Source organism: Rhinolophus ferrumequinum, chromosome 5 (genome assembly GCF_004115265.2).
Source record: "Rhinolophus ferrumequinum isolate MPI-CBG mRhiFer1 chromosome 5, mRhiFer1_v1.p, whole genome shotgun sequence".
NCBI lineage: Eukaryota > Metazoa > Chordata > Mammalia > Chiroptera > Rhinolophidae > Rhinolophus > Rhinolophus ferrumequinum.
This window is the reverse complement of record NC_046288.1, coordinates 5,578,104-5,602,656: the sequence shown is the minus strand read 5'-3', so window position 1 is coordinate 5,602,656 and position 24,553 is coordinate 5,578,104. Positions and strand designations below refer to the sequence as shown.

The 24,553-nt window shown below is 43.4% G+C and overlaps 1 protein-coding gene across 13 annotated transcripts in view; it reads left to right on the top strand.

The window, feature by feature from the left end:
• The first annotated feature begins 955 nt into the window (after positions 1 to 955).
• The window catches only part of PARD3 (par-3 family cell polarity regulator), a 609,985-nt gene continuing 586,387 nt past the window's right edge, over positions 956 to 24,553 (top strand). For 6 of the 13 annotated variants that reach the window (XM_033105853.1, XM_033105850.1, XM_033105851.1 and 3 more), the window contains exon 1: positions 984 to 1,366. In XM_033105853.1, the coding sequence (XP_032961744.1) occupies positions 1,247 to 1,366 (120 nt within the window). In that variant the 5' untranslated portion in view covers positions 984 to 1,246. Of the gene's footprint in view, positions 1,367 to 24,553 lie in introns of all 13 variants that reach the window. The other 7 variants (XM_033105852.1, XM_033105846.1, XM_033105845.1 and 4 more) reach the window with 2 other exon arrangements.

Sequence of the window (24,553 nt, the reverse complement as noted above, 5' to 3'; positions counted from 1 at the left end):
CACTTACTACGGACTCGTTTTTCTTTGGGGGTGGGGGTAGTGGTGCAGCGGACGCATGGTGGAGATGCCCTCTCACATTTATATTGGTCATAAATTTGCGTTAGGGTTGCTTGTGTTGCAGATTTTAAAGAAATAAAATGATTAGTATTGCTGATGTTTAAGTTCTACCTGTGGAAGCGGGTGGGTCACCACGAGCTCACAGGTAACTTGAAGGTAAATAGTGGCCTCAGGAGCTAGGCCGATCGAGTCAAAGCCTCACCAGCCGCTCCGTAGAGCAGACGATTAATTTTTGCTTTTAACGCTTAACAAGCTCTTCCAGGCCTTGTAGCCCAAGGAGCGAGCCAGTGCAAAACGCTGCCAGGCTGCGGGAGTGGGTTAGGAGTGTGTGTGTTTGGAGGGGGTGGGGGTGGGGGTGGGTGGGTGTCGTCCGCGGCGCAAGGCCCCGCTGGGGGAAGAACCTCCTGTCCCAGCCCTTCCTTCCCAGTCCTCTCGGGGGACTTGGTGACCACTCCTCTCCAAATATCTCGGCACCCTGAATAAACTGCTTTCTCCAGAAGCGATTCACCCGGAACCCTCAGTCCGACGAAGGGGATTAAAAGTGACAAAGAAAGAGGGGCTCCAGAGAGACTCGGGGGCAAGAAGCAGGCATCCCCGAAGAGGGCTGGTTGGGGCGAGAGCAGCCCGCAGCACGCCTGGGTCTCGAGGGGCTGGAAGGGACGAGCGCCAGGATCGAGGGTCCGCTGAGCAGAGCGCGGGCGCCCGGCAAGGGGCGGGCCGAGCAGCGGGGGTCCCGGGGGCGCGCTCCGCCCCGCGCGGGGAGCGGCGGCCTCCCGCCGCACGTGCGCGGTGTTGTGCGCCTCCGCTCCTCCCCTCTCTCCTCTCTGTCTCTCTCTCACTCTCTCTCACACTCCCTCCCTGTCTCCCTCCCCTCGCCGCCGTCCCCTCCCCCGCCGTCCGAGCGCGAGCGCCGCATCGCCGGGGCCGCCGCCGCGGAGCGCGCGAGACGCCGAACAGGTGGCCAGAGCCGCAGGCGCCGCGGCGGGAGAGGCGAGGCGAGCCCCGGGACGCGAGGGCGGCCGGGTCGGGCATGCGAGCGGAGCGGCCCCCGGGCGCCGCCTGTCCGCGCCCCTAGCCGCCCGTCCAGTCGGCTGCCCCGCCGCGCCAGCCTCTAGCCTCCGGCGGTAGTCGCTCGGCGGCCGTCTGCGAGGGGCGCGGGGCTCGGGCTGGCCCTGGCGGTGGCGGCGGCATGAAAGTGACCGTGTGCTTCGGGAGGACCCGGGTGGTCGTGCCGTGCGGCGACGGCCACATGAAAGTTTTCAGCCTCATCCAGCAAGCGGTGACTCGCTACCGGAAGGCCATCGCCAAGGTGAGGGGCTGGGGGCGCGGGGCGCTGGGTGGGGGCGGGAGAAGGAGGGGGAGGAAAGGGGGAGAGGGAAGGCGCCGGGATCAATATGGCGCTTCCTGGAAAGGGGAGGAGGGAGACGAGGGAGGCGGGGAAAGGGAAAGTGCGGCGGCCGCGGCGGCCTCGAGGCGCCCCTCGCCCGGGGCTCCTGGCCGCAAAGTTCTCCGTGCAGCAGGGCCCGCGAGCGCAGCCCCGACGACCGCGCCGGGCCCCGCGCCCCTGGGCGGGACGCCGCCCGCCTCTCCCCGGGGCTCCGGCCGCGGGGCCGGCGTGGTGACAGGCGCCCCTCGAGCTGCCCGAGGAGTGGAGCCGAACCCCGCGCGCGGCGCGGGCGCAGCCGGCCGGGACGCCTCTTATCGGCCGCAGCTGCTGCAGCGGTTGAAATCCAGCCCCAGGCCTCTCCCCGCTCCCAGGCCCGGCGGGCAAAGCTGGGAGAGGGAACTTTTTTGGTGGGAGGAGAGTTTAATTATTCCACACTCGCCGGGGAGTGGCAGCGTGTCTGCTGCTTCCACTGCCTTGGGTCCCGGCCGGGAAGGACCGCAGCGACGAGCCCTTCCTCCTTGCTTCCGCGGGCGGCCCCGTGTTTGGGGGCTGCTGGAGGGGGTCTCCCGCCCGCGGTGGGAAAGGCGGCCGGGATAGAGACGCCTGCTCCTCCAGCTCGCGAGTTTCTTGGCTGAGCACAGGATCTCGGCGATTCAGTTGCTCCTGTGCGAGACTCCTTTCAAAGTACAAGCCTGAAATCAGTTACTGAATTAAAAGTTTTCCTGCAAGGGCCTCAGCGTTTACCTATCTGGAACTAGCTCCATATGGTGCCCACGCTCCGCAGCCTGGGCCTGATTTCGGAGTTGAGTAGATTTCCCTTTTTCTTGGTGGAGTGATAACATTGTCTCCACTTAACTGCATGCCGATACAATGTGTCAGAAGTGAAAAGGCGTTTTGTTAGTTATTTTATCTGCTGTGTCTGTTTTACAACAGCCCATGCCTCCGAAATTTCTCTCAAGCACCTGAGGATATGTCCTTTGCAGTAATCTTTGGTGGAAAGCATATTCAGCTTAAAAATTTTCCATTTGTTCCTCCTGATAGTGGAGAGTCCTGGCTCCTGGGGGCATTGGTTGGGGCAGCAGGTGTGGGGGAAGAAGGCTTTGTCAGCCCAAGTGTATACAGGGCACTCAGAGTGACATCCCCCAATTTTCTCTGATATTAAGAGGGAAAAACTTTTTTACACTATTTTTTTTAGTACTTATAGAGAAAAACACATAAATATAGTGTTTTAAAGATAATCTTGGGGACATTTAGGAACCTGACACAATGATGGAAAATGTTGGCTTTAACAGCTCTAAAATGTTCCTTACAATTGGTTAAACTCTTAATGGAAAACCAAATAAAATTAGTGGAAATTTGGCACCTGTTTATCTTGCAGTGCTGTCCAGGGGGGAAATACCCTCTAAACCTACATTTAGCCTTTTAAAGGATTGTTTGTGAATGACAATTTATGTGAATATTCTAAATCAGAAATCAGTTTCTCAGGAAACCAACAAATAAGTCTGAAAGGAAAGAGAAATACAATGTTATATACTTTGCAGTATCTCTAGGTTCCTGATTGACATTTCCTTGCTCACATGCTTGAAATTTACATGTTTAAAATTAAAGTTACTTACATGATTAAACACATGCTTAAAATCTGTCATTTTTCATTATGCATACAATGAACATTGGTTTAATAGCCTGTTTGGGAGACACAAATGTGGTTGTTTGATTGAGTCATTTGTTTGGTCCACAGAAATTATTAAACATTTACTATGTCCAAGGCATTGTTCTGGTTGCTGGATATCTAGGGGACCCACTGGCTGGCTGCTTTCTGGAAATTGGATGTAAGAGTCTAGGACAAGGGGCTCCACGGCCAGCCCTTCAAGTGAAAGAGGCCAGTGGTGTGGGCTGGCGTGTTGTTCAGTGGGGAGAAGAGGATAGATACCTCCTGGATGTTGGGTAGATGGAGTTGAGAGGCCTCCGTGATAGATTAGGACCTTTTTAAAAAATATTAGTGGTGGTTGTTTCACAGTGCCCTGTGAGCACAGAAAAGGAAGTGCAGTTTTCTTGAGTGAGTCTGGGAAGCACTCCAAAGAGAAGGGGCATATGAATTGAGTTTTGAAGGAAAATACTGGGGATGCCAAAAAAATGTATACAAGTGGACGCTTTGGTCAACATTGCTCAAGCAGTAATTCTGTCTCCAGAAGTGTCTGGACGCTGATGATAACCACTTTGAGCACCTCTTGTAATTGCAGAAGTCAAATGTGACTTGTAGTCATCTTTTGTTATCGGCATATATTGAGTATTACAATTTTAATAGATTTTTCCCTTTCTTAAAATGTGCATACATTTTTTGGCACCCTTTTTATGATATTACCAGGTTGGGAAGGAAGGAAGGAAAGAAGGAAGGAAGATAGATTTTCAGGGTGGTGGTAGCATTGGAATTGGATAAAGTGAGAGGGAGAAGTCAGCTGATGCAGGGGTTTGCAAAATTATTTAAATGTTCTTTAAGTGCAGCTTGTTCAGCTGCACTGAATTTTAGGATGGGCTTTGCAGCATACAAAGTTCTGTCATTGGAGCACAAGACTGTTGAACCTCAAATGTTGCAAGAACCTGAGTATCTTGTAGGTACATTTTTATTTTTTCCTTTTAAGTTATCAGGTAATGGTTACAGTTAAACTTTAGTCCTTTCCATTTCTCTTATCCCATTTCAAATGATTATGAAGCAAACATATTAACACTTGTTTTAACTTTTATTCTCTTATCTCTTCCTTACCCCCTTTTGTTTAATAGAACAAGATAAATTTTGTATGAAGAATTGGGTATCTGGGAAGCTGTAGAGTGGTGTTTAGGTTGCTAGGTGACATGTGGCATGATGAACTTCCATCTGGTGGGGGAAAATGTGGGAAGATCATGTTTATGGCTTTGTATAAAAACCAACTAAGCCAAAGGGAGACAAAAAAGGATAAGAGAAAGAAAGATCCCAAGTCACTATGGCTTTCTCTGCAGTAAGCATTTTGGGCTAATTTTTTGGCATTATATTTGAGCTGTTTTCTCTTCACGTTTAACAGATCAATTTTTCTGGACAGGGGAGTGGCATGACTTAATGCTAGAAATGTCCTCAATAAGCAAATATTTGAAGGCTTACACTTAGTTATAGCATTTTTTCTTCCTCTAGTGAAAAAAGGGTATTTCTCCTTAGGATCGCTAACAGGTGAAAATATTTTGGCTGTTATCTCTATCTACCCATCCACATCCAGACCCTTTCAGGAAGGTGCTCAGCTGCCTGCTGAGAGCCACGTTACCTGGACTTCTCTCCAGTGCTTAGAAATGGAGGAGTGATTGCCTGCGTGTGTCTCTTCGCCTCTTGCCTGTGGCCTGACTCATCCATGGTTCCTGGTGGACACAGAGTGCAGAGTGCCAGCTGCAGAGGCTTTTTAGTGTGGTGTCCTTAGTTTCTGAAGGCGTTACTAGATACTCCTTAATTCTGAGTGACTCAAGGCTGGCCATGAGTGAGGCTTGCCGTTTTTCCCCTCGAGCATCTAAATTCTGCTTAGGAGAAAGATAAGAAAACCTCTATCTTTATTTTAAAATAGGCTGCTATGTGCAAAATGTCATGCTCTGTAAAGAAATAGACTAAATTCTTGCCCTAAAGAAGCATATAATCTAGGAGACTGGACGATTATATAAAAGTATAAATAACAGTAGGTGTTAGCATTAATTGGCAGCTGGGTGGTACTGATAGTAACTGATTCTGGATTTCAGAGATGGGAGGGGTGATTATTGCAGTGGGGTGGGGGTGATGCCATTTAGTCAGGATGGTTTGCATAGGGTTTAGTGAGTGGGAAGGGTGGCCTTGATTTAGGGTAGTGCTTCCTAACTGGGTAGTGGAGTGACCTCACAAAGCACCTTCCTGGCCAAAGATGTTTTGGTTCGGTGAGTGCAGTGGAATCCAGGCATGGGAAATCTGGAAGAGAGTCTGCTTTCATTCTGAGAAAGGGGAGGGAGGGCCTTCTAGGATTGGAAACAGGTGAACAGTGTGAACGAAGGTGTTTTGGACTTTCAGGGCCCTTTTGGTTCTTGTGGAGCATTCATGTCAGATGGTGGGTCAGGATCAAGCCGAGGAGGATTGGGAATGGCAGGGCAGTGCCCTGGGACGTCATACAGTTTGGTGGTTCAGGAAGGACTGAGGTATTTGTGCAGGGCAGCGTTGTGGACAGGTGGTGCTCTGGGAAGAGAACTGGAGCAGCTGTGTCCAGGGGACCCGCCTTCAGTCTGAAGTAATGCTGAGTAATGTGAAGGGGAAGAAGGGACTAAAGGGGAAAGGGGGGGGAGGAAGGGGAGTTGCTGGAACCTCTTAACTCACTGCTCTGAGGATTGGGTTTGGAGACCTAGTAGGTTTTTTTCACCCTTTAATCTTGGGTGAACCAACCCCATAGAGCCTCATTTTCCTCATCTCTAAAGTAGGACACTCCCTTGCAGGGTCAGAATGAGTACTGAGCAGGGTGATGAATGTGAAACCCCGCAGTACTGGAGCTGAGTCACTGATGTGTTTTTACTCACCAAAGAGTTTTACTTGCTGGGAAACTTTCCCAAGTATCCCGCCATTCCTGTTTGGGTTTTTCCTCTTTGCTTAAGCAGGTGGTGTGTATTTTAATTAAAGAATAGGTAAAAATGTTACTATTTGCCCAAGCAGCATAATAATCAGAAGAGCAAATTGTGTGTGCATGTGTGTGTATGAGGCAGGGAGTGTGTGAAAGCTGTAGATACTGGCATTATTTTAGCTTACTTATCTGGGCCCCTGTTTTTTTGGGCCACCGCTTCTGTCCCTCAAAGCATGTTAGAGTTAGTTAATAATTTGTTGTTATTTTTTTAAAAAAAGATAGCACCTTGAGTTTATAGGCAGTAACTTATGAGAATGTGCTTTCCTTTTTTTTTTTTTTTTGGTGGGGAGTGGATTGTTGATTACTAAAAATCATAAAAGTCATGGTTTTTATGAAAAATCTTGTGTCTGGTGTAAGATTTTACAGTGAGTAGATGTATAACTCCATGTTGTTACACATTTACAAACTTACTGAACCTTTTAGGAAAATAGTTACGTTGTTGCAGAGTTTGACAATCGAGGAAGAATAAAAATAGTGAAACAATAAATTTTATTAACATTTTTTTGTCCTCCCTCTCAAAAAAAAAAAAAAAAAAGAAAGTAAACATGTTTGAAAAGCTGGTCTTTCCAAACTGCAGTCTCTTTGTACTCTTCTGCTTAAGTGCCCCGGTCCCCAGAGGCCAGTTCTGCCCCCTCAGGAGGACTGCCTGTCCTTGCAGGACCCCTCCTGCCTGCAGCCTCTCCCTCAGCGGACTCCTCTACCCCACACTCCATACAGTTGGACTTGCTTGCCCCTTCCTCAGTTTGCTCTGGCATGTTCTGTTTCTTCTGCCTGAAACGCTTGCTTGCTCTGCCCATGTCTGTTGAACCTCAGCTCAGACCAGCCACCTCTGGGAGGCTGGCCCTGTCCCCGAGTCTGGCTGAGATTCTGAACTGCCCTTGGTCCTTTCCTGGGGACCTCCCACACTGGACCAGCATGAAGGTGCTCCACTGTGTGGTCCCATCGTGTGTAGAACAGAACTGCTCCTTCCACCTGCAGGTGAAATGGGTGAAGACAATGGTCCTGTTTCAGTCTTACTTGGACAGCCAATATCTGCTACATAGTTGTCTTACAGGTTACATAGATATAAAGTTGCAAATAAACTCATAGCACATAGTCGTACACAGAGAATTTGCTTTTATTAGGTTGGTGCAAAAGTTATTGCGGTTTAAAAGGTTAAAAATAATTGCAGAAACAGCAATTCCTTATGCACCAACCTAATACTTCAATTACAACCTGCACTTGCTAATTTTAAGGACTTTTATGTTTGGTGTATTTGGTATATTGGCACAAAGCACTTGTAATTGAAGCTAAGATTTAGTGTGATTTGGAGTACCTGGAGTTATTCTTTTGTGTCAAGTATTTTGAAGGAGCTCAGTTTGTTTTTTCAGACCAAGCAGAGGATAGTCCTGGGGTTTGAACTGGGTTGGGTTCAAGGCAGGTGGCCAGGGCAGTGTGGGAATCTGGCCCAAAACACACCTATACTCCGTCTGGCGCCTCTAATTCTGTCAGTTGGGATCCTTGGGAAAGGATCCAGGAGCAAATAGAAGAGTTTAGGATCTGAGATTTTTGCAGAGAAAGTCTGGCTGAGGTGAAATGCTTTTTGGCTCAAGGTGAACATGGATAGATTGGTCATGAGGTGACTTTCAAAGTCCCACGTGCACCACTAACCCATAGACAGATCCTCTGTCTGTCCTGGGATCTTTTACATCCCTGTGGAAGTGCAGGCAGGTTGGCGATTGCAAACACTAGGTAGATGATGGAGCCCTCTGCGTTTTTTCAAGGATGGAAAGAAATATGAAAAATTGGTCCAGGAAGGTACTTTCTACAGATGATTTTACATGGAGGGAGAGGGCGGTGATGGTAAGTTACACGGTGTGCTTCCCTTCTGCATGGCCACTCACACAACTGTCCTAGCTGAGACCAAGGTCAATGACAGAAGATAGAGCAGAGGCTCAGTATATTTTTGCAATTTTACCTATTTTGGGTATCTTTGCTATTTTACATGGAAAACAGAAAAACAAATCTTTATGAAAAGAAATGCAGAGTTCTGTGAACATAGTAGAAAGGTGACTATTTTTGTCTTTTAGTCATTATTTTATCCTGTTTAAAATTTTATCCATTTGGAAGAATTATGTAAAAATGACTTTTCTTCACAGCTTTGTGTCTGGCCTGCCATCTTTATGTGGTTTATGCCATTAAGTATTACTTTTGCTTACTCCTTTTTCCTCCATTAACTGATATGGGAACTTAGAAATCAAATATCAAGCTTTATATTCAAAGGATGTGAAATGTCCATTATTTAATTTTTCTCTTAAAAATAGACTATAAAAATATGTAAACAAGAGAAATGAAAACACATCTACACAAAAAAACATGAACATGAATGTTTACAGCAACGTTATTCATAATAGCCCCAAATGGAAACAGTTTATATCTATCAACTGAACAAAATGTAGTCTATCCATACATTAGATTTTACGTAACCATGGCAAGGACTGAAGGACTGATACATGCTACAACATGAATGGAGCATGAAAACATGCTCTGTGAAGGAAGCCAGTCACAAAATCCCACGTACTGTACGATTCCATATATACAAAATGACCAAAGTAGGCAAATCCATAAATACAGAAAGTAGAGTAGTGGTTGCCTAGGATCGGGGTTTGGGGGTACTGGAGAGTGACTGCTTATGGCTATGAGATTTTTGGGGTGATGAAAATGTTCTAAATTTAGATAGTGGCAATGGTCGTATGACTATGAATATACTAAAAATCATGGAATTGTATATTTTAAATGGATGAATTTTATGGTATGTTATTATATCTCAATAAAGACGTTAAAAAAATAGACTGCATGAGCCACTGTGAAACCCCATTTTAAGGTATTTTTATAGTTCTGAGAGTCCTATAAAACATGTACTTCTGTGTCAGAGATGCTCAGAAACCTCAGATGGAAAGCTGGCTGTTTTTAGGAGTTTTCCATACAGTGTGTAAACCTGCTTTCTGCAGCCTACCCAGTCTCTTCTGTTGCTGTCTGGTAAGCTCTTGACTGCTGAGTCTCCATGTCCCCTGCTTTCTCCTTGTTATCCCCACTCCCGCCTTAAATGCTTCACCAGCTGTCCCCCTGTTCTCTCTCACTCAGCCAGAGATTCATTCCGGTCCATCTCATCAGCTGACTTTGCCAAATGAAAGTTGATTAGGATGCCCCATAATGGGAGAAGAGCTTTTACAGTTTTTGGTTTGGGTCTTCTGTACTTTTGAGCTTTGGCAAATCTCAAAAGATCTGTGAGCCTGTTTTCCGGTCTTCATCTTCCCACATGTGGAAGTTCTGGGCTGGGCTTCTGCTGTCAGTCCACTGAGTACAGGCACTCCTAGTCGGCTCCGTTGGTTATGGTGCTCGTGGGACTGTGACGCATGAGGGATGTGCACTGGTTTTCAGAGGAGCTGACAGGGTACATGCAGAATCTCTTACTCTACCTCCTGTCCCCGTGAGACTCCTTTGCTTCCCTTACTTTGAAATGATGGGGCTTTCCCTCCAGGTCAAGCACATGCTGTTGAAAATTAGAGTATATTTTGCCTAGGGGTCCTTCAGAATTCCTGATTGTCTCAAGATCAGTATCTTTTAGGATAAATTACATGCTCAGAAATATTCCCTTTGTGAAGTATAGCTAACTGTTATGTGTATACGTAGACATACACATACATTCATGAAGTTGGTATTTTTATAGTGGTATAAATTTAAGTGGTTTTAGAGATGACAGTATTATTTCCCCCACTTTTGATGTTTAATATTCAGATGCCATAAGACAATGTTTTGGAACTCAGATTAATTTTTTTCTGGTATATGGTTTTTCTTGTTATTTGTATAGCATTTCTTTAAATTAGAAAACCAATCTGTATTGTAGGGTTTATATTTCTGAAAAGGCCTCTTTGAGATATTTTATAATAAAAATCAAAGTTTCCTTCTCTAACACTTCAGAAAACAACTCACTGTATATCTCAAAAGCCCAAACTTGCTAACTACTAAAGATAGGTTGTGTTAACTGATTAAAAACACAAAGCAGTGAGGCCATTTTTATGTAGGTGGTTGATATGAGAATGGACTTTTTTATTTCTTTTAAGTATGCAGTAAAAACTGGAAAAAATTTTCTTGTCTGTGTTGTAATTTTCTAAATTCATAATATTAAATCCAGAATTGAAAATTAAACTATTTTCCAGGGAACACACTTTCTTATACCACAAAGGCATTTGAGATGTATAACTTATAATTCTGAAATCCAATGTGCAAAGTCATATGTGAACAATAGTTAGCCCCGTTCATGCCCAGCAGGGTTATACTCCAAACTGAGATTGCTCTTGTTACAGCAAACAGCACCCGCGGAAGAGGGAGGTAAAGTGGTCAGGATATTGGTTCCTGATGTACCACCACACAGGATATGACTAATCACTAAATCCATTAAGTTAAATGTAGGATTTGGTACCTTTATCACTTTGTTAGAGATCTGGAAAAAACCTTTCAGACAAATCAAGAAGATCTATAAGTCAAAGTGCATCATTTGGATTGATATCTGTTTAAACAACTACATCTGGAAGATGGTGGTATTTCAGCATTTGTACTGTCTGAGGGGTATGAAATGAAAATATTTTAAATTATGAGGGCACACGCTATCAGGAATGCTTATTTCAAGAAAACCTGGAAAGCTAATAAAACTGAATTTTCTATCGTGGGGTCAGTTTTATCTTTCATATTTTATGATCCACTTTCTAAAACACAGATGTTTGCAAAAACACGATTAGCTGAAGGTAGAAAGCTTGGTGTTTTTTTCTCCTAGGAGGCAGGCTCGTAAAGAGTGACATACTGTGAACCAGGGTTCAGAAGAGCAGATTCCATCGTTTGTGTGTCTGAGCAAGAAGAATAACCCCTGTTAGCTCAGGATCCTTGGCTTCTAAATACCACCTCTTTCATGGGATTATTGTTAGGGTTCCAACAGAGGATGTCAAAAAAAAGCATTGTAGGAAGTAAAATGGAGTTGATGTTAGCTGTACTGTTCTTTTGTTTTTGCTAAGGATGGTTGCCAGTGATTTAGACTCATTCGAGTAAACTCTTCTAAATTGTTTCATCTTATTAGAACTGGTATAGATGTGGGAAATTGAATGTGTGGCAAAACTGTTCTCCCTTAAAAAATCATAGAAACATTCTTCTGCAATTTATGAGATACAAATCCCACTGCCATTCATTTAGCTGCTGCTCCACAGATGTCCACAATGGAAGTGCTTTTCCAGTTTTTGGGTTTTGCCTCTAATAGTTTTGAACCTCGGCAAGTCCTGTAAGTTCTGTGAGCCTCAGTTTTCCCATCTGTAATTTGAGAATGTTCTCTTTTCTTGGCCACAATGAAGATTAAGTGATTTAAGTAGATAATGCCACTGTCATGTAATAGACGATTAGTCAATATTAGATCTTTTTCTTTAAGTTTTAAATATAGATTAGGCACAATTTAACGGTTAATTCATAAAGTCAACTTGATTTTTATTTGATTTATGTACCAAGTGTAATTTTTCAAGGTGATTTGTTAAAGGGTTACTTTTTTCCTTCTAAAAGTACTATAGAAATTCCAGTATTAGTATTTACTAACAAATCATTTGGAAATAGAGGAAAAAGAATGTTCTGATCACCTAATAGTTAAAGCTGATTCTTTTGCAGATCAAGGAGAATTGTATTTGTGCAACTGTCTAAGTTGTGTGGCTTTTTTTTTTTTTTACTATTAGCACTTGTTACTTTATAAAATAATTGCAGCTGCCATACTGCTAGATCAAAGGAAATTATGTAAAATTTCTTTGCTGTATTTACAGTATTTTAAAAGACATTGGTGAGACATTTTCCATTAAAATCTCTTGAAATTTGGAAAGAATAAAACTAGAAACTGCAAATACTATTGATATCTGTAAAATGCACAGGTGATTTAAAGACGTTTAGCACTTATTAACTAGTAGTTCTGAGAATAACCTGAAGCTCAAAGAGACAGTCTGAGTTATAAAATAAAATGGGAAAGTCGGCATTTTTGTGACCTCACTAATCCTTTATTATGTAGGCCTCTATAATTCATGTGCCCATATACTTCTTTACCCTTCTGTGGATCTTAAGATGGTGATTTTGGGCAGCTAGAGCAGCAGTAAATGAGCACAGAACATCTTTTGCTTAGGTAGGTGGTTGTAAGGGTTGACAGATGGATGTAAATTTTAATACCTTAAAGGTTCAGCTAAAGGCACCCAAAACCAGTCATCCAAAGACCTCACCGAAGAATTGACCTATTTATCATACTAAATAGGGTGTTCTGAAGGCTTGCTCAGGTCCTGGGCACGGCATGTTCTTAGGTCAGACTTGCCAAGTGATCAACAACGCACTGGCTCTATATTCAGGAGGACCACCTCCACTCATTCATTCTTTCCACACCACAATATTGAAAGTTGTTTTCCTTTCTTTGAGGGTCTTAAACATCTTATTAATTAAAATGGTGCTTTTTCTCCTTCTCCACATGCGTATAGGGAAGTTGCTAAGTAGCGATTAAAATCATAAAGCTTATCTAGTTGTGCAGTGTTCACATTTTGACTTTGATCCCTTCCAGTGTTTGTTTGTAAACATTGTTTCACATGTGTACATTTGAAATCCAAAGCTTTTGTTTAAGACTGGACATGAAAAAGGGATATATCAGCACGGGAGACTGGAATTTATATATATATCTCTTCCCTTCACAACTTCCTGTGCTTTGCTAATGAAAGTGATGAATGGCGCTTTCAAAAACTTTCCAGAACACCCCAGCATTTTATAACAAAACTGTAGATAAGTAACTGTAGGGGGATTTTCCTTTCCAGCTTTATTGACGTGTAATGACAAATAAAAAGATTTTTAAAATGTACAGTGTGATGATTTAATGTACTACACATATAGAAGGTGCCAAAAAAAGTATACACATTTTAAGAAAAAAAACTATTAAAATTGTAATACTCAATATATACCGATAACAAAGGATGAATATGAGTCATGCGTGTACGTTTTTTGGCACCCCTGGTATATACATCGTGAAGAGCTTCCCCACTGAGTTAATGAACACGTCCTTCCCCTCACATATTTACCTTATTATGTTATTTTATTTTTTGGTGAGAATGTTTACGTTTACTCTCTTATCTGGAAGAGTTTTAGGCAGATCTTAGTGTGTTTTGACATGTGGGATTTTACTCTGAAGCAGAAGACTTTTTGGTCCTGGAGGAGTGGTATTTTCAGCTCAGTCTTTGCTTCTGGTGCCATTACGCTTTTCAGGTCAGGGCTGATGACTAACAGCTCTTGCACAAGAGGTGTGGTGTCGGGCATTGTGTATGTGCCCAGCAGGTTGGGGAGTTGTTGAGAAAGTACCTTTACTAGGGGTGCCTATCCTATTTTCTCCTCCCAATTGATTGAGGGGTTTCAGAGAGGCAGGAGGAGAAGCTGGAAACAGAGATGTCAGGAAACAGTCACGGAAATACCATTATTATCAAGAGTAATGGTGCACAGCCACGGGGCATTTTGTGTATCAGGCTAAGGGCTTTATGTGTTTACTTCCATCCCACGGAGTGTGGTATCCATGGAATCCTGAGTTTACAGGTGAGGATGCTTAGGTTAAAGAGGGTAAGAACTTTGCAAAAGGTTGCACATCTGATGCACGGCTTGGCTTTCTCTGACTGCAGACCCTGCGCTGTGACTCTCGACACTGTGCCACACTGATGTGGCGCCTGCGTTTTAAGATGTTGCGAGTCTACAAGAAAGGTAAACAGTGCCCATAGGAGAGGACAGGTTGTATTCTGAATTGGGTTTGCTTGAATGGCTTGTGGATCTAGGGAAGAAGTGCACCTTTGGGATGACCTAGTTGGGGAGTGTCATGCATGGTGTCATGCAGGGTCTCTGGTCCCGCTCCCCACATAAGAACGCAGGATATGGTGAGGCCAAAAAGGAACATCCACGGAGCCATAGATAGGGGAGTCATACCACTATATTCTCGCTGGCGGCATCCACCTTTCTGCAATCCACGCTTGCCAGCCACCACCTCCTTGCTAGCCCCCATTTTCTGCTAGCGTAGCCACGGCAGTTATATTAGTGGCCAATGGTTCACTGGTTACAGCTGACGGCCAGTGAGCCACAGCTGATGGCCATCCAATCACAGTTGTTGGCCATTTACTACCTGAGGCAGCACCTTTGCATGTGAGGCCGAGAGCCTGGAAACTGCACTCCTGGCTCTGTCCCCACAGGGAGGGTGAAGGAGACTGGGCAAGCTGTTGGAGACCCTTGCTACTCAGGTGTGGTTGCCACCAGTAGCATTGGCATTGCTTGGAAGCTCGTTAGAAGTACAGAATCACGGACTCCATCCCAGACTCTCTATTACTAGAATCTCTGTGTTAACAAGGTTCCCGAGATGGTATCACAGCAGTTGCTCTTAACCCTGACTGCAGGTAGGAACACCTGCAAGATTTTTCAAAAACTGTGTCCACACAAACCAAGGGAGTCAGATCCCCAGGGAGGGGTTGGGTATTGGTATTTCTGCACAGCTTCTCGGTGGTTCTCTGTGCATCCAGCGTGGAGAACTGCTGGGCTGCAACAACCTCCAGACCCTCTGGAGTTACTGTGTTAAGCGATGTGGGACCCTGCTCCTCCTTTTAACTGTGCACAGAAATGTCCAGGATAGGAGCGGAGAGGATCTGCCAGGCTGCTCCAGGGCTTCTCGCTTACGTGATATTGGCTAGTCTGTGCATTTTCATTTCTGACTTTTGAAGTCGCTCAGTTCTCCTGCCTGTTCATTTTGGGTTTTATTTGTAGGAACAATTGACAGCACCTACACTAGCTATTCCCTAGGTTTTATCTGTTAACTTTTAATGATGTCTAGTCTGAGTTTAATAACCACTCGACTAACAGAACTGGGTTCAGGGGTCCAGCAGGGGCAGTAAATAAGTGCGGTGGGATAGTAATGAGTGCGGTGAGGGGGGAGGAAAAGGTCAAGTTGAGTCAAATATGTGAGTGATTAACGTGGATCAGATGATGTCCGCTGGGTGCCTATGACCTACAGAAACAGGACAGCTAAGATCTGTGGTTTGAGGCAGAGCAGAAAGGGCTGCTGAGCAGTGGGCTAAATAAATCCTCCTCTTGCTAGAGTTTCTTTTCAGCTTGTTTGCGGATACACATCTGTGTGTTGGGGAAACAGTGCTGTGAGACACGACTGTAGGCTCCCTTTCCTAAGGCCAGTAGGGGATTAGTAGGGGATTCCTTTTACCCACTGTTTTATACATCTGGGAATATTCCCATTGAACAATTCCCACCCCCACACGAGGGCCATGCAAGTATGTGCTTCTGGCCTGAGGCCTCTTGAACCTGAACGTGGGTCAGAGGATTTGCCTGCCCATGGGTCATTTTTATCATCTTCAACACAGCATTGTAATCTTTATTTTTCCTGGCGACATGGCTCCTTTTGGCCTATGTTTTTATATGTTTTATGTATTACGAAAAGTAGGGCACAGAGGACAGATGAGCAAGCTGCCATTCTTCGCACGGTAGGCTGGGCTCGTGTGGCCACACCTCCGCAGGCTTTTCCAGTTCTCCTTCCCTGTGAGCCACCCGCCCGCGGTGCTGTCCGCGCAGCAAGCTGAGAACCCAGCGCAATGCTCACAGTGTTGGTGCCACGACTGGCAAGAGCTGATTACAATAGGAAATCATTTCCCTCAGGGTGCTTTCAGAGCTGCAAAGTACAGTTCTTGGTAATGATATTTAAAACGTTGTCTTCAGATATACTGCAGCTATAAGAACTTAATAGTACTGAATTTTATAGACCTGAGAGAAATGCCCATGGAAGGATTTTCTTTCTTATTCATCATTTTCCAGTAGCGTGTAACTATGAGTTGATTACTAGAGTTGTTGCTTGAAAATTACTGTGTGTTTAGATATTGGTTTATAACAAATCATCTAAACTTCAGGGCTTACATCAACAAGTATATAATGATTGCTCACGATTTTCTGGGTCAGGAATTTAGGTTGGGTTCAGCCGGGTGATTCTTCTGTTGCACTTGGGGTGACTGGGGGACATTCAGCTGGCAGATGACCTACTCTGGAGGGTCCTAGATGGTACCACTCATATGTCTGGTGCTTGGTGGGGGTAGCTAGAAGCTCGGGAACAGCTGGGACTTACAGACTACAGCACCTGCATGTGGTGTCTCCAGCATGGTCTCAGGGTGGGTGGACTTCTTATGCTGTGGCACAGGACTCGTAGAGAGTATTTTCGCAGGAGCCAGGAAGAGGAGGCTGTCACTCTTTTGCGACTTAGGCCTGAAAGATAGCTCAGCATCATTATCTCTGTCTTCTATGTGCCACATCAGTTACTAAATGACCTAGGTTCTGGGGAGAGCACAGCAACTCCACTTCTCAATGCAAGGAGTGTCAAAGAACTCGTGGCCATCTTTATTCCTTCATTGTTATGTGTGCATGCGTGTGTGTGCATTGCATGCAACACCAAGCACTTACTCCTTTTATTGTTTCGTGTCGTTTTAAAATTGTCCTTTTCTTGATCTGGGCATGGGTAATAAAATGTATATCCTGAACTTTTGGAGCCAACAAAATTAAGAAGTAGTTTGTATTCATAATTCATGAGTCCAAAGATCTGGTGGCTTTCCTAGGCTGTACCGTGTTTCTTTGAAAATAAAACCTAGCCGGACAGTCAAGCTCTCATACGTCTTTTGGAACAAAAATTAATGTAAGACCCGGTATTATAGTATATTATATTTATTATGTTATTTTATATTTATATTATGTTATGTTATATTGTAAAGACTTGGTCTTATAGTAAAATAAGAATGGGTCTTATATTAATTTTTGTTCCAAAAGACACGTTAGAGCTGATTGTCCAGCTAGGTCTTATTTTCGGGGAAACACATGGTATCATAGAAAGAGAGAATGATAGATTTCTGTGGCATCTTCTTCTGTGGTTCCGAGTGGTTGTGCCACTCGTGATCCCTTTATTGGAATGTCCTGGGAGGTATAAGCTGTAGTTCCCCCGGGTTCGTGTCACGGACAAGGAAATGAGGTAATTCCCTCAGTCTACTAATGAACGGTGCTCAGAAGACAGCTCTTCTGTTGACCTTTGTACTGATCAGAACTTGAGTTCTTAGGTAGGATTCTGGAAAATGGTGGAGATCGACTTTTATGCATCTGGTGACATTTTAAATTATACACCGTTTGCCAAAGAAGTGTCATTCATGTTCAAAGAACAGTGATTTTTCTAATGTGATTTTTTTTCTTTCTTGGTTTTTGTGGATAGATGCTGATAGGTATTGCATCGCAGGGATGTTTCCCTTTAATGGATTAAATTCTATGTACTCAGCAGAGACAGACAGTGAAAAGGGTAAGGGTAGTTATGTGGCCACCCCTTTTGATTACGTGGCGTGGACTGAGGGTGACATTTGAAGTGGGAAGCCATGGCCCCCTGTGTGGTGTCGGTTCTTCCATTCCCCCATTGGGGGAGTATCTCCCTGTGCTTATCAGTGATTACATGGAATTTTCAAGGATAGTTTAACTATATGTTAAGTTACTTTCCCTTTGCTGTTTAGCGCCTAACCTTTGAGTAAGATGCACCTCCACGGTAGTACTCCAAATGTGGTATTGCTTACATTCATTCAGTTGTACTTAAAAGGAGATACTTTACATGTAATTGAGAGGTATCAGGCTTTGGTAATAAACAGGTCCCATTTGTTCTGGCTGTCTCCTGGTTCATGAACATCTCCCCATGTGAAATGAACATTTCCCTCAGAGTAAACTTCCTAAGGACAGCTTTCATCCCATGCTCTCCAGGACAGAGGGGTCCATGCTTCTGCATGGCTTTGCAGGTCACATTAAATTTTTCAGCCTGCAAATGGACTCGGCCTAACTTTTCCCATTGGTCTTCCTTCCACCACTTCTCTCTACTCTGCCCCATATGGTGACAGAACTGACTCTTGTGTTTCCCCAAAGTTGTACGGAGTTTCTCAGTTCCCGTCACTGTGTGCACGTTGTTCCCTGGCCTGGAATTCGCCTTCCTTTGTTTTCCCTCTCACTGTGGTTTTTCCATTCTTTCCTCGGTACTGTTGCCGGAGCTATGGTTTTTGGCTCAGAAAGTTTAAGAGGCCTCCTGTTGCCACCAGGGCAGTCTTGTCCCCCTTCTCCCAAACGAGGGGCATTCACGGCTGTGCTCTAGCCAGGCTTCTCTACGCCTGGGCACCACAGCCATTGCCTGAGCCTGTGCTGGGCCACAGCCCTACGCACAGCCTAAATGGTGCCTTCCCGACCTCCCCACCCACAACCTAGACATTCAAAAATAGATACGTTGAGTTAAAGGGATATAAATAATCACTATGCAAACGTACTTTTTGACAAGAAGTTACCCCAATACTTTTGTCTGTGATATTATGTGTTTTATTACTTGTACATAATTAAAAGTGACTAATCTCTTAAGAGACAATGAGCTGATAACATCGAAAAGGATTTCTTAAATGTTCTTTAGCGTGAAATCATTTCAGCAGCCACCTCCACAAGAAACCCATTGTGTCCCTGCCTTACACTGTGGACAGCTGTGGCTTGATGCACTGGATTTACTGTGCTCAGATATCACCATAAAGATTATGGGTGGATATGCCAGTTCCGGGTGGTGGATGACTTGTCCATAAGGTGGATAAAAGAGGATGAAGTGTATCCTTTGTGGAAAATCAGGGAAACAGGGTCCTTGAAATCTGCAGGGCAACTATGACTAATGCTGTAGTTAATTAAGAAACATGCCTCTGGCTGTGTAGAGCCAAAAGGTTTTTTTTTTGGTTTTGTTTTTTTTTCTCTTTCATAGTTAAACCTAAATGAATATTGAGGTGTATTTTTCCTTTTTTTTTCCTTTTTGCATTAGCCATACTCTGAGGAGGGGAGTCTGTGAAACATTGATAGTAGGAGAACAGGTGCTGTTATATTGATGAAAACATTATTGAATTGAGTGAGGAAAGAGAACTGGAGGCTTGAAACACCTTCCCCTGCCTTCCATAAATTCGGTAGACGCTTTGGACTCTATTCTTTCATCACTGTTCTCGCTCCCAGTGTCGGGCAAAGCAGGAGATTGGGGAGAGCATGTGAGAGCAAATGCTTTCCCCAGACGTATCCCCCCGCTGCCCCAGAGGTGTCTGGAGAGGTTCAGGGGAAGTTACTTGAAGCTGGGAAATTGGGAAGCACAGGAGGAAGTCCCCACGGAGCCCAAGGATGGCATCTCCGAGTGTGCAGGCTCGGGCATCACCGTTTTAGCTCCCCGAGGAGGTGCGGAGGGGGCTTGCTGACAGGTGGGAACCTGTGCTGTCCTGTCTCCTGCTGCCTTACCTCAGTGCGTGTCTCATTCTCGTCTCTGACCAAGAAGGAGAAGCAACTCTTTTGAAGAACTTGTCCTTTAAATCAGGGCACGGCATTGGCTTAGCCCACAACTTCCTGAGGAAAAGTGCCAGCCCAGGCCACAGGCGATGGCTGTGCTGATGGTTGCCTGCAGTTGAGTGGGGGCTGGGTTGCCTTGTCACTGTCACTGCTCTGAGGACCGCGTGCTGTTGCAGGCAGCAGGCTCCATGTCTTGGGAGCTTTGCAAGCCTTGGTCTCCAGCAGCACAGTGGAGCATTGAGGCTGACTCGGGTCGTGGAGACTCAGGCCAGCTGCTTCTGTCTATGCCTATCAGGGTCGTCCAGACTTAGCTTAGGGTGGTCTGATGCGTCTGGTGGCCTCCTGTGTGGCTGCTGCTCTGTGGTGACAGGTACACATTTTTATGCCTCTTAGAGTGGCGCAGAATGTCTTAAAATGATAACGTCTGGCCAGATTTAGGAGTGCTCTTAATAGGAGTTGTATTTTGTGTTGCCTACAACACACAATTAGAGGAGGAAGCATTTTAATTAGGTTGGTACAAAAGTAATTGTGGTTTATAAGGTTAAAAATAATAGCAAAAACCACAATTACTTTTGCACCAACCTAGTAGAATAGTTAGGCTTTCACTTGTTTTTGTTCCTCGAGTGGAGCTATTTTATATTTTGTGATGCTTTCAAATTACCAACTGAAAAGTGTGCATGTGAGTGGGCGTGTCTGTGTATATGGTACGTCATCTGAGTGTGTGCGTGTCCGTGCACTACATTTGCATGAACGTGCGTCCACATATGTGTGTGCATTTGGGAGGCTGAGATGGGAGGGATTGTTGTTACTGAACTGTTTGAGTTTTCCAGTGAAAGACTTGGGATACATTTTACAGTCATAGGCTCTCTTTTGGTGTCTTTCAAGGAATACATTTTCTTATGTAAACGCAGTTAGTTTTTGTATGGCTTAATAAATCTGTTTTTTAAAAAAATCCGTTTATATTGGTATACATTGTTGGAATATTTACAAAAAATTAATAGTAAAACTTTTCATGTTTTCCTTTTTTTTTTTTTTTGGATTAAGTCAGCTATCACGTGATTTTTCCTGCTTCGTTGTAAAGCGGGTACTGTTTACCCCTTTCCTGGTATTCCAGCTTCTCCTTTACTTAGACCCACTGCATGGCATTAGTGCTGGTTCTTCAGCAGGGCTGGCTCTGAGAGAAGAGTGTCCGATGGGGGACGTAAACAAGGGCAGTGAGGAGCTTGTTAGCCTTATCCTGGGGAATGCAAAGCTTCCAGGTTTCCATTCTGTTACCTTCAGCCACTCTATCACGGGTGCGCGGTGCTATTGCCAGTGAAAGGATTTTAGCATCTTTCCCCCGCCTCCACCCTTGCTGATGCAGCAGCAGCATTACTGCTGTGCGCGCCTCCTTGGGGATCTGACTGATTGGTAAATTAGTGCCGGCAGAGGAAGTGGAAGACAGTGTGCAAGTGTGTTTTATTTAAACAAATACACTCTACAGTTTAATTTATTGGATTTTGTCCTTGGAATGAGAACACCACAAGAAATCCCTCTCACAGCCTAGAAATTGCTTGCTCATACCAGATCACAGGCTTCAGAGTGTGTTGCTGTTGCCTTTGAAAGCACATAAGTCTTTAATAAATGAGGCAATTTCCAGACTCATCAATAATTAACCAGGAATACGACAAGTTTTATCCCAACCCAAAGCTCCACAGTGTTTTAGACAGTCTGTCCTGCAGATGAAACCTCTTTGTAGTTTCTGACTCAGCATCGCAGAGCACAGCATTCTTCCACAGGGACTGGTTTGAGCGAGCATAATGAACGTTTTCCTGAAAAACGGTTAAGCATTAATTGTTTACAATAAATACATATTACAGGAAATTTGGAATGTGTAGACGGTCTTTACAGAACAGGATAAGTCACCCATAATCTCGCCACCCAGAATAATCTCAAATTCGAGTATTTCTTTTCAGTCTGTCTTTCGGGTGTTTGTGTCTGTAAATACAGATACTCTTTTTTAAATAGTTGAAATCATGATGCATATACAATTGTTCCTACTTCTTGTGCTGAATATATTTGCATTTTCCTATGTTTTTTGAAACTTACCACAATACATTTTAAAGGCTGTTTAATACTTCATTGTGTGGATATACGAGTATATACATAGTTAACTATTTGCCTGTTTTTGGAAATTCAGTTTGTTTCCCCATTTTTCAGCATTTAAAAATATTGTAATAATCTTAGTGCATAACATTTGGCCCACAGTTAGGGTTATTTATTTAAATTAAGTGCATAATTATTGGGTAGAAAGTCATGAACATTTTTAAGGCTCTCAGTTTATTCATTTTGCCAGTTTGCTTTCCAGAAAAGTTGCACCAGTGTACACCTGGCCGGCCCGGGAGATTGCTCTCTGCTTTTGCCAGGAGACCAGCTGGGTCAGTGGGTGACAGTGCTGCATCTGCTTGGCAGCTGTGCGTCCCTGGGCTCAGGAATGAGGTCTCCAGCCTCATTTTGATCATGTTAGCTGGGCTGTAATACCTACTTCTCCCTGAAGATCTAATGAGAGAGATACATGTATAAATGGCCTGACCTCATGTCCACTGTTTAGATTCTTCCATGTTATGGAGCACAGTGATGCATTGCGAGATAAAAGGTAACTAACTACATCAGCTTGTTCTACACTTCCAGGGAGACACACAAAGTGCCTCTTTGAACTGGGATTCTATGTAAAACAGTTCAGAAACTTTTTTCCCCCTTGAGAGTGTTACATGAGTTGGAATTGAAAGGTTTCCTAGTGTTTAGATATTTCCCATCTGTCCACATGGCTGCCCATGACTTACAAGAGCCTTCCGTGAGTCTGGCTGGTTGGTGCTTTGCAGTGTGTCAGCTAGCCCTCTCCTCTGTGCTTTGATTGTGGGATGACATTTTTCACCACTGGATTATGACTGTGAAGGTCATCTTTTTTCCACTTTTAAGGTTTATACATTTTTTTTGCCTCCTTGGTCTTTAAGGATTTTTTCCATCTTTCGTGTGATACAGAAATGCTGAGTATGTGTAACATTGTTCATCCAGCTGCTTAAATGCTCTCAAACTTGATTTAGACTAGTTGTCAAGTACATCTGCTCTTAGCAGTTTCCTTGACAATTCTTATTTGGCGACTCATCTTCTCATGGAGATAGATAACTTCCTCTGATTATCTGGTCAACATTTTGTCTTTTGTTAAGATTATGCCATTTTTGGAATCATTATTATTTTCTCCTTTTCTTTTGAATGTGTCACGTTTCTTCCATTGCATATGAAGACTGTGTCCTTGTTACCTGTTGTGTTTGAATTCGTCCGTCTTTGTTTAGTACTGTTTATATGAGCTGGGTTTTATTTTGTATTCTTTAAGTGAACAACAGATTTATAGTGATTTTTGTTAAGTCTCCAAGGAACGAGAAAAGAATATAAGAAACCTATAAATTTTTTGGTTACTTGACTCTGAGCTGGATGTGGTGCTAATTTTTAGACTAATCGTTTTAGAGAACTTTTAAAAAGCTTTGCAACTGTGTATACCCTTTTTTTGGTGCTTTATCTGTATGAAATAATGATGTGTCTAAGTCATGCTTTTTCTTTGAAGTCTGCATGACTTTTTTTTCCACTTCTATAAACAAATGTATATGCGAATATTGGAAAACAAATATATGTAGGATACTAAAACTCATTTTTAAGTGTTTAAAATGCCTGTAGGAAGCAGTGAGTGTCAGAAATGGATACGTTTTAAGTGGATCTTTTTATGTAAATAGAAACATTCACTGGATCAGTGTGTGGCTCTCATACTCTGTTCCCTGTCATACACTGGCAAGCGTGCTCCATTCCTTTCTAATCCCCAGATGTAATGAGATGCCTCTGACTATAGTAGTTACTTCCAATTGCCATTCATGAAATTGTTGGTCAGCCCTCCCAGGTGGCCTCTGAGAATGTCAGAGCACTCCTACCATTCCCTGATAAGCCTATCTGCAATTTCCCTTAGAAGGCCCCTCCTGCCAGAAACCTTGTATGTTAACATCCAGTGCGATGTTGTTTGTTTATCTGGCCTAGTCCAGCATTGAATGCTGTGCTGTCACTTGGCCGCTTTTAGTCTGTGATTATGGGTCAGAGCTTCAACCAGAACTCAGAGTGGTTGACAGAAAGTCGTTTGGGTCACCCTTAGCTTCCACAGGAGTATGGATTTCAAAGTGGAAAATTAAGGAAATAAGGAGAAAAGTATTTAAATCATGGATTTTGATTTCTGGAGTTTCAAAAGCATAACTAATACTGGTGCAAGTTTTTGGAGATTGAGGTCACTTGAGATTTGGAAAACCATTCATTGTTAAAAGGATAAGAATCATTCCTCATTTGTGTGTTTAAGTAAAAATATAACTTCACATCTCAGATAGCTTTGCTATGTGGACTGAAAGATTAACAACATTCTTATAAAGCAATTCTTTTCCTCATAAGTGTTCTTAGAACTCTTTGTCTAGTATTGAACAGTTTAATATTTGTTCCTATAAATTAATTTAAATAAATTTCAGTATCCATTTAAACTATTTCCTGCAGTTCTAAGGCAGTGATGCAAGTTAGTTGGTGATTAGATTTTTGGTACCAGTGTTTTGAAGGGGACATTAAGAGGTGAAAATTGAGAGGAATGAATACTAGCAAAACTATTATTATGCATTTAACAGGGTTTTCATGCTGATCGACAGTTATGTTCCTAGCAGACAGTGTGGGAAAGTTTAAGATACTTTCCCAAAGTTCCACAAGATTAGATAGGAATGAAAAGACAGGAAAAGAGAAGGGAAGAAAATCTTTAAAAAAGTATATTTGAAAATACCAGAGGAAAGCTTATCTCCTCTTTGACTTGCTCTTTTGTTATTATCCAGATCTTCATTGGGGAAAGTAAAACATCTAAGACAGTTGCTCCTTTTACTCCTACTAACTCATAGGGGTCGAGAGTTTTCTTTCTTTGATTTTTATATTTTGCTATTTATATCGTATAATTTAAGTTACTATTAACTTTATAGAATAAATATTAGAA